Raw genomic sequence first — 11,058 nt, 5'->3', positions numbered from 1 at the left:
CTGCTGTTAATACTATATGTGCTAACGAGTGGTTGCTTAATTCTGCGTGTACCTTTCACATGTCTCCTTTGAAAAACGTGTTTTCAAACTATAGGTCTATTTCGCATGCCAGTGTTTCAATGGCAAATGAAAAACTTTGTAAAGTTGTTGGTATAGGTGATGTCTGTCTAAAGTTTGACTCTGGTTATGTGTTAACCTTAAGGGATGTTAGGCATGTTCCTGATTTGTGCAATAACTTGATTTCATGTGCTGCACTAGATGAAAGTGGATTAATAGGAAAATGGGGAAATGGCGTTATGAAAGTCTTAAAAGGTTCATTTGTTGCATTTAAGGCTGTTAGAAAAAATAATTTGTACGTTGCTTATGCTGAACCAAATTGCATGCCAAATGTGAATTCTGTTGTTAATGATAAAACTGAATTGTGGCATAGACGATTAGGTCACCTTAGTGATAAAGATCTTGAAATATTAAAGAAAAATGGTTTTCTTGAAAATGATAAGATAACTATTGTGCCTTTTTGTGACTCGTGCGTTTATGGTAAGCAACATAGGGTAAAATTTGATTTGTCCCATGCTCCTAAAGTACCTAAATGTAAGGATGTGCTTGAATATTTGCATGCTGATGTGTGGGGTCCTGCTCCTGTTCCTACTCAAGGTGTGATTCATTATTTTCTGTTGGTAATTGATGAATTTTCACGAAAAGTTTGGATTTTTCTATTAGAACAAAAATCAGATGTTTTTGAAATTTTTCAAGCATGGAAAAAGTTAATAGAAAATCAAACAGGTAAGTGCATTAAATTTTTGAGAACAGATAATGGTCTTGAGTTTTGCAACAATTTGCTTGATTCATTATGTGCTAAATCAGGTATAACTAGACATAAGACAGCTCCCTATACACCCCAGCAAAATGGGGTGGCGAAACGAATGAATCGAACTCTTATTGAAAGGGTGAGGAGCATGTTAAACTCCTCGGGCCTTCCAAAGAGTTTTTGGGGGGAAGCTGTTACTACGGCTGCATATTTGATTAATAGGTCTCCCTCTGTGCCACTTGCGGGTAAGTGTCCTAAAACTGTATGATCGGGTAAGAAACTTGATTTTTCCAATTTGAAAGTATTTGGGTGTACAACATATGCTTTATATAAAGGTGATAAACTTGAACCTAGAGCTGTGAAATGCGTTTTCTTAGGTTATCCTTTAAGAGTAAAAGGATATAGGCTATGGTTAAAAGATGAACCAGGTTTCAAAGTGTTAATTAGTAGAGACGTCACTTTTAATGAAAATGAGATGCCATGTCTGAATGTGCCAAATACTGAAATAGATTTGACTTTTAATGAGGTAGAGCCAAATAAATTGGAAATTTCTGAAAAGTTGCATGACAAATCTGATTCTCATGATAAGTTGCTTGAAAATGACCTATCAAATGCTGAAAATTCTGAATCAGAGAACATAGAAAACTACCAACTTACGAGAGATAGGACTAAGAGAACCACTAAGCAACCGTCTAGATTTGATGAATACGACTTGACTTCTTATGCTTTTAGTGTGTTCGAGACATTAGATGGAAATGAACCTAAGTCCTATGAAGAAGCTTTTAAATCTAAACATGCTGAACAATGGTTAAATGCAATGCATGATGAAATGAATTCCTTGCATGTTAACAATACGTGGATTCTTGTTCCTAGACCAACTAATTGTTCTATTGTTGACTGCAAATGGATTTTCAAAGTCAAAAATGAAAATGATAATGTTAGATTTAAAGCTAGGTTGGTAGCAAAAGGATTCACTCAAAAAGAAGGGATTGATTACACTGAAATTTTCTCACCTGTGGTTAAATATACTACTGTTAGGATAATGCTTGCCTTAGTTGCTCACTTTAATTGGGAACTAAAACAAATGGATGTTAAAACTGCTTTCCTACATGATGATCTAAGTGAGAAAATTTACATGAAACAACATGATGGCTTTGTAGATAAAGATAAGCATGAGCATGTATGTCTACTTAAGAAATCCTTGTATGGTTTGAAACAATCACCTAGACAGTGGAACATTAAATTCGATGAGTGCATGAGATCTTTAAAATTCATAAGAAGTAATTTTGACCATTGCTTGTATTTTATGAGATCAAATGATGTTCTTGTTTTCTTACTTATTTATGTGGATGACATGTTATTGATTAGTCCTTGTGTGAATACTATCAAGCATGTTAATGACTGTTTGAGCAATAAGTTTGACATGAAATATTTGGGTGATGCAAAGAATATTCTTGGTATGAACATTATTAGAGATAGGGTTGCTTTTACACTTTTGTTAAATCAATCTGCATATATTGAAAAAGTCTTGAAACGATTCTGTATGTCCAATGCAAAGTCAACTAATGTGCCTCTAGCTTCTCATTTTGTGCTAAGCAAAGATTAATGTCCTAAGTCTGAATCTGATATGAATTACATGAAAGATGTGCCATATTCGAATGTTATAGGCTCTGTGATGTACTTGATGATTTGCACTAGACCTGATATTGCATATTCTGTGAGTTGTTTGAGTCGTTTCATGTCTAATCCTGTAACTGAACATTGGAATGCAGTCAAGTGGTTATTTAGATATTTGTGTGGTTCTAGTAACCTAGGGCTAAAATTTGGAAAATGTGTTGAAGGAGTAATATTGAAAGGTTATGTGGACTCTAATTATGCGAACGATAGAGACAATAGAAAATCTACAACATCCTATGTGTTTACTTTGTGTGGCTCATGCATAAGTTGGAAATCACAACTCCAACATATTGTTGCTCTATCTACTACTGAATCAGAATATGTTGCGATAACTGATGCTCTAAAGGAAGCGTTGTGGCTAAAAGGTTTGCTTTCTGAAATTGAAATATTGCGTGACAATGTGACAGTCTATTCTGATAGTCAGTCTGGAATCCAATTATGCAAGAATCCTATTTTTCATGATAGAACCAAACACATAGATGTTAAGTTTCATTGTATAAAGGACATAGTTGCAAAAGGGTCAGTTAAGCTTGAAAAAATACCTTCTCAATTTAACCCTGATGATATGGGAACCAAATGTCTGCCTGTTTCCAAGCTTCAGTCATGTTTAAATATGTTAAATTTTGATACATTGGATTAGAACCGTGTCTGCTCTTCATTGATAGCATGTAATATTTCTCTGTGATTAATATATGCTCTACAGAATTGACTCCGTGTTAAGATTGCAGGAATAATGGCGATGATGATAGTATGTTCCCACTCTCGATTGCCCTCCAATGTAACCACGAGGGTCGACTAGAAACAAGGTAGAGATTGTTGGTGTGTTTCTGCGTCAACCCACACCCAAACCCAGATCCGACCCGACCTTGTCCGACCCGATCCAGAACCGACCATGTCCGACCCGATCCAGAACCGACCCGGTTTGTTTTTTTTATCTCCTTAAATCAAACCGATCTCTCCCCATTCTGTTCGATCGTTTGAATCGGTCTCTCATCCGTTCCGTCATTCACGGTGCTATCCCTATTTCTTCGAGATTGATTGAGTCCGCCATAGGTGTTGATAAGGTAAGGTTGTTCCCGACTCTTTTGGGTTCTATCCATCCGCCTCCTCTGTATATATATGGGTTTGGGATTTTGGGAGAGTAGAGTCACGAGTTCGCTATTCAGTTCTATGTTAAGTGAGCGATGAACCTACTGCCTTAGCCTATCGACTTCTCTCGTTATTTTTCGTCCTGATACTGCGTGTGCGAGGAACACTATAGGGTTCTTAGGTTACTTCGTGTTAGGAACTACCGCAATCGACACCTTTGTGGGTTACCTCGTAGGACGACTTGGAGTTGGCGAAGGAGTGACTGCGATCTGAGCCTACACTACCGATTGATCTATCTCTCTTTTCAATTCTTAACATATATTTCTGTTTTACATTCTTAATCATCGTTTTTATCCGCGCTAATTATTTGGTTGAGAATCTGTGCAGATCACCCAACGTTCAGAAAGAAAGATCGAGAATCCCAACATTTTTATTACAGTATTCATAATTAATAAAACTATAACTAACCAAATTTATAAAAATAAAAAATTTGATATAAATTTTATGATATTGTATAAAGTATAGAATATTTCTTTCTTTCTTTTTCAATTAAATTATTTATTTTAGTTTAAAAAATACGTATATACTATATATTTATATATTCAAATAAACATATATGAATTTCGAATAATTTGTACAAATTTATTTGATTAAATTTTAAATTTTTACAACTAAAAAACAACAACTATTTTAAATATGAACAAATTGTTAAATATAAAGGTGTATTTTGAATCTCATAACAATTTTTTTTTATTATTTCTTAAATTTATTTTTATTTTATTTTTTAGATTTTTTTTTAATTATGAATTATGAGTTGAGTTTAATTTTTTGAATAAGATTAATTTTGAATTTATTTTTTTAATTAAAATTTTATCTTGATTATATAATAATTCTTTATATTCGCCTAATTTTTCTATTTTATTTATGATTTATATTTATTTGATATATATTTAAAGAAAATATGATATATATTTTTATAGTAATAATGGTAGTAAATAAATATTAATAATTAAATAAATTTTTTTTCTACACAAATTAAATAGAATAAATTTAACAAAAAAATAAAAAAAATTATTAAAAAATTAAAATATAAAATATAAAAAAGCCGTGCATCGCACGGGTTTCCCACTAGTATTTTGGTAAAATAAATTGGATTGATATTATCACTTGTACCGGTGATTACCAAAGCAAAGTTGGTTTGATTGTGATTTGAAATTAATTTTAAATTAAGTGGTGAATTGATATAGTTTTTTTCACTTCACATCACCTGCAACTTATATAGCAACCTTGATTAATAGTGTTCTAAAGGAGTCAAACAATTTCATTCGATTCGAAATTTCAATACTTGTATTTGGATTTTTGTGATTTGAATTCAATTACAAATACGAAATTGTAATATTCGATTCGATTCTTTTACAACCCTAGCCTCGAATGTACACATTGCCATTTGCCAAATATGTTTATCTCATTCTACATATAAAAGTGCTTAAAAATGTTTTAGTTAACAAACAAATAATGAATGAAGCTGAAGAACTACTGTCCATCATCGCCATCTCCGATCAAGTTACAGATATCAGAGCACTCCGACAAGCTGCACAAAGATTACTACTTGTTAACATTTCCATGAAAAACAGCATTCGAAGTTTCAGAAGTACTGAAATGTCTAACTGCTCGATACAAAAGTCTCTGACAAATTTTTTTCTATGGAAGGGCGTAGAAGTTACCAATACTTGCGACTGCGAAAGGTGTCCTTGAAAACCACTAGAGGTCTGCAAGGGAATGAATTAAAATGAGCAACACTCAAATCTTCGATGAAATTAAGGTATTAGAACACTAAATTCATGAGCAAGAATGGAAGTGTTAATTTGAGTAGCCTTTCAGTTAGAACTTTCTTGATTGCTTAAAACAGATCATAATAATGCAGCAATGAAGACGATAATAGCAAGCATTGAATACGAAGATCTTTAATTTATAATCACCGAATGCATTAGCAAGAAAGATTGAAGTAGCCCTTCAAATGGAACTTTCTTATTGCTTACAATGATGGTGGCGTCCGAATATCTTCAAATACAAAGATCTTTAATTACCAAATGCATTAGCAAGAAAGATTTAAGTAGCCCTTCAAATAGAACTTTCTTATTGCTTAACATCGATCATACCAATACAATGATGATGGCGCCAAATATCTTTGAATACAAAGATCTTTATTTCATAATTACCAAATGCATTAGCAAGAAAGATTAAGTAGCCCTTCAAATGGAACTTTCTTATTGCTTAACATCGATCGTACCAATACAATGATGATGGCGCCGAATATCTTTGAATACGAAGATCTTTATTTCATAATTTATCAAATGCATTAACAAGAATGGGAGAATTTGAGTAGCCCTTGAAGTAAAACTTTCTTAATTGCTTGACACCAATTGTACCCATCCAAATAGACGAAAAACAACAATGATGATGATGATAAGACAATGAACATCTTATAATACAAAGTTCTTCAACACATCTTTAATTACATATTATATAGTCTTTCAATACGCACGAGCAAGCGAAATTATACTATACAAATTATTTAAACGATCATTTCACCTAAAAATTGAGCATAATACTTTATTCTTCCAATAACCTTATTACCAAATTTAACTTTCCAAGTATGCCACTATCACAAAGGATCATTTCAGATTGTAACAATCATAGGATAGCAAAGCATCTGTACAATCAAAACAAGAACATACATATATATATATATATATAAATGGATCGATTGAGAATGTAAGAGAAACAAGAATAAAAAAATATGATAGATAGCAAGCATTAAGCAAACCTCCTAATATTGAAAGGGCCCTCGCCGGGAGAGCCAAAGCCGCCCTGAATACAAGTGCCGACGCACTTACTAGTGCAAGCCTCCGCCTTCCTCGACTTAGGCCTCTGTATTCTGTAGCTTTTCCGGCAGCCTTTGTCCCCAGGTGGGCAGACACTCGACAGCGTCTGCGGTATGTTGGACAGCGTCTCGTCCGGCACCTCGGCTGCGGCGGCGGACAGCAGCAATGCGGCGGCGGCGGCGGCGGAGACGACTGCAGCAGCGAGTGAATGGGAATGGGCGGCGGGCAGGGAAATATGGGGTAATTTCGGCAGTGGTGTGCTCTGCTTTTCTTTGGGACATATCATCGAACAGTTGGCGGACGTTGAGACATACAGAAGCATCTTTCGTTTTTGCGAACGACGTTTGTTTTTGGGTTGGGCTCACAGTTTTTCTATCCAGAATCTTTTTGCTTCCTTCATTTTCAGCCCCGCATTTCTTTGTTAATATTGCAATATTAATTAAGGGAATTGTTACACGGGGATAAATATATTCATTACGGTGAAATTACATATTACCAATATTATGTTTCTTATAATTAAATTTGATATTTGATTTTGACTGACACACATTAATTAATATGATACTGCATTTTAAATAGCAATAATATATTCTCACATCATTAGAAATTGAATATTTAAGACAACCTCTCTATCTGCATTAATTTTTATCTCCTTGTAATAGAAAAAATGCAACAATTAACTCCTCCACATTCCATTGAAACAAATATTTTCCTTTATCATTATATCTTCATATATTAATAAAATACTGCTCTATCTATATTCTAAAATACTTTATCATATTTTTCTTTTCAGTTCATGTAATATTTTTAAAATAAAAATAATTATCTGTATCATCCAAATAAAAAATATATATATACATACACTTGTTATACTTCATATCATTTAATACTGAAATTATTTTATTTAATACTATCCACCTAAATTCTGTATGTGAAATCACATATTGCATATTGCATGGACCAAGGAGTACTATTTAAATATTTTTCACTCATCAATTACAAAATATATTCCTTATTTATTATTAAATTTCCTCACTATAACTATATATACAAACTTTCTAGATAAACTGTTGTGATTGTGCATTCCTTAACTTCTTCAATTATGCCTTGGAATATATATATATGTCTTGTTAGTCTTACCTTTGATTCTTTTCTACTTCTAAGTTTCTTTTAGTTTTTGAGTGGAGGTCAAACCTGTTCGACTGTGATGCTCAACAACCTCCAGCTGCACCATTCCTCCTCCTTCTTCCAGGTGATGTTGTTGATTCTTGCTCGACTTTCTACTGCGAAGCCCACTCGCAAATTCCACATCATTACACTTAGACTTAGACGACTTATCTTCCACGTATAGTATTAGTCCAATGCCTAATCCACCTCTTCTTGCAAATTCTGCATTATCCACCCCTACTGTCAGTTCACCATCATTCCTGATAAATCTTGTATCTTCACTGCTCCTTTCAATGGGGGCAGACTCATCTTCCGCCTCTACTGTTAGTCGATCACTCCGATCACTCATGATAACTGGTGTATCGTCACTACCCTTTTCAATGGGGGCATTCAGGGTAGATTAATATTCCACCTCTACTATTAGTCTACCATTTAAAATGTTGCATCTTCACTGCTCTTTTTAATAGGAGCACTCAAGGTAGACTCATCTTCCATGTGTACTTTTAGGCCAGTATCTACTCCACCAGTCCGGCAAAATTCTGCATCATTAGTATTTTCAACAGAGGCTTTCTTCAGGGTAGACTTATCTTCCTCGTATACTTTTACGCCCGTGTCTCCACCTAGCTTGGATGTGCCAAACGGTGGCAGCAGTAGCCTTGGCAGTAGGATTACAGTCATACCTCTGCACAAAAAAGGCCAAATAAGAATTTGAAACAGAAAGAGTTGTTACTTGAAGGTTGGTCTCATATTTTGGTTTTGGGTTTAAGTTGAAATATGGTATTATTATAGAAAATCGAGAGAACTGTATAGTAAATAAACTGAAACAAAATTCCAAGAAAAGAGAGACTAAAAGCATCTAGAAACCAGACCTAGCAGCAGCACCCTCCGACAAAAACTTTGTGCTCAGTTGCAGGGTATAATCAAACAAGGTCTGAGTTTACCCCTGTAAAAAGACAGCCAGCTTTCAGTATTACCTGTATTAATTGAGTAATGTAGTAATTTTTATTTCCTTTAGTTCATCAACTATTGCTTGCTTCTCAGTTCGAAGCTCTAACAAAGTCTTGTAGTCCTTCTTGTCACCTGTAATTAGACATTCATATACATAAATTGTAATGATACAAGTACTTTTACATCAAAGGTTGTATTTGAAATCATTCATGCATAACGACCACATGTATTATTACAAGATGATCAATTAATCAAATTGTAGTAACACCAATAAGGCAGTGGATAGAAAGTGGGAAAATTCAATGAAGCATGCAAGAGAACTTAAACAGTCACATATCAGATATATTCAGCACACAACCAGAGAAAAACTGAAAGAAGAGAATATAGCAACTATAAAATGCAATTTGTTTAGTATTAACCCCTACACACCAACACAAATCATTATCTTGTATAAACATATTTAAATTAAATAATTGTTCAATCACACATACAATCAAATTCGTATGTATATTCACAACCTAAAACTATATACCATAAAATCTAACCGTTACTGATATCTTATTACTATTTACAACATTCAAATTAACAATCAAACCACTGTGATAATGAATAAATAACAAACAAATAAAGAAAGAGTAAACTAATAAATAGAATAACAAATGAACATACATATATATATATATATAAGCAGAGTTTAACAATAAACAAAAGCCATATTTATGAGGTTCTTCAAAGAGCTTATTGTTGCTGATTCATTATTGGAAATGTCTCATATATAATAAAAGGTAGACATCATTATAATTCAAATGAATACTGTCAATTCTTATCAAATTGGAACAGCTACAGTAAGCTAATAAGCTAATATTAAGAATATTGACTCTGATGATACAACTTAACTTTGCGTACAATATTGCTCACACGCGAAGTATTCTTTAATAGATGGCACTAGATGTTTACTAACAAGCAACAATAAGTTCACTTGAAACTTGAATGGTTACAATTCAAGTTAAATAAATTTTTAAAAAATATAAAAAAATAAATATATTCAAATAATTAAATGTTACATAATAAATAAAGTAAGAATAAAAAAATGTTTTAACAATATTTATAAAAAAATGCCATTGACGTTAAATCATAAGGAACGAATGAGAACAAAGCCTCATTCAAATTCAAAGCTACGTGAGCGCTCAAATACTTCCGCATCCTTGTGAAATTTCTTATTGTTGTATAAAAGGAAAAACTTAACACTGGCACAAAAAACACAGGGAAGAAATACAATACTCTGGTTTTCAAGTTTAATTCTAAAGATCTTGTGCTCAATACATCATAACCCACAACAATTACCTGAAAGAAAAAGATAAAATAAAAACCACTATTTTTCAATCAAAATGCTTGAGAGGCTTAAGTACACTAGTAAAGGAACAATAGAAAATAATTATAAGAACTATTGTCATATCTATCTTCAAAGGCCCCCGTGAAATTACGGAAAAAGAAACTATAAAGTACCTCTATACATTAAAACTAATAAATAAGGAAAAAATCATTAAATGTATATTGTATATCAAAGATGAAAAACTGGCATGGTCAATTTTCCAACTATTGAGTGGTGGTGGTGGTGGTGATTGTGCATACTTTTTCATGAGGCAAAACTAAATAATGGCATGCATGGCACCAATGATCATCCAAATTACTTAGTCATTATAAATCTTTAAAATTATGGGAAGAACTAGGTCAATAGTGAATCTTTGAGTCAAGATGACCAATACTAAAGTTCAGCAAAGACAAGCAAATCAATAATATGACATGCAAAATGATGTGAACGGAGAATTTAGCCAAAAACCAACATAAACATGGGCTCGAAAGAAAAGTAGAATCTTGTTAATCAACAAATAAATGCCAGTAATGTAACATCAAAAATAAATAAATAGATAATAACAACAACAACAACAACATGCCAGCCTTTATAGACGGGTAATAAGCTTAATATAAATAACATGCATTTAAATTGTTAAAATCCACATAAAAAGATAAGTGCACCTCCAAAAGAAGAGAGAATATAATTAGGTGCGTAGTCATTCTCCGCCAACTATGAGAGCGCCTTGTAATTTTGGCAAGAACAATAGCCTCTTCCTTGGATATACGTTTCAGTCATTTTTGAAAATCATCTCCACGTACTCCAAACATAGCATTCCATAATCTTGACGGAATTCCTTTATGTTTCTTTTTTGTCTTAATCTCATTGTCTGAAGGTTTGGAAGATTCGAAAACTTTATTCTTAGATTTTTCAGCCATGCACATAACATGCCAAGTTAACACTATATGCACAAAAATAGCAAGTTTGGTCTCAATATTTTCAGGCATTTTCAATAAAACCTTCTCAAGGGTATCCAAGACAAACTTGGGAAATCATATTTTAGTTTTATTATTATATCATAAGCTGGGATATTCTTGAAGGAGAACTTTGACCAATCAGTCAAATGAAGC

General features: G+C 33.0%; 1 protein-coding gene and 1 pseudogene across 1 annotated transcript; both read right to left on the bottom strand.

Annotated features, from left to right (window-relative positions):
- Positions 1 to 4,955: 4,955 nt before the first annotated feature.
- LOC127263804 (uncharacterized) lies at positions 4,956 to 6,863 on the bottom strand. The gene is made up of 3 exons (XM_051293035.1): positions 6,402 to 6,863; positions 5,299 to 5,343; positions 4,956 to 5,165 (listed from the first exon to the last, which is right to left on the bottom strand). Exons 1-3 carry the CDS (start codon positions 6,779 to 6,781, stop codon positions 5,108 to 5,110), a joined length of 483 nt encoding a protein of 160 aa, XP_051148992.1. The 5' UTR covers positions 6,782 to 6,863; the 3' UTR covers positions 4,956 to 5,107.
- A 1,195-nt stretch (positions 6,864 to 8,058) lies between these two features.
- Positions 8,059 to 10,866, bottom strand: LOC127263607 (uncharacterized protein At2g24330-like; annotated as a pseudogene).
- Between the last annotated feature and the right edge of the window lie 192 nt (positions 10,867 to 11,058).

This window comes from Andrographis paniculata, unplaced genomic scaffold (assembly GCF_009805555.1).
Source record: "Andrographis paniculata isolate CXL003 unplaced genomic scaffold, ASM980555v1 Contig69END, whole genome shotgun sequence".
NCBI classification, from domain to species: domain Eukaryota; kingdom Viridiplantae; phylum Streptophyta; class Magnoliopsida; order Lamiales; family Acanthaceae; genus Andrographis; species Andrographis paniculata.
Note: the sequence above shows the minus strand (reverse complement) of the source record. Positions and strands in the feature narration are given on the sequence as shown.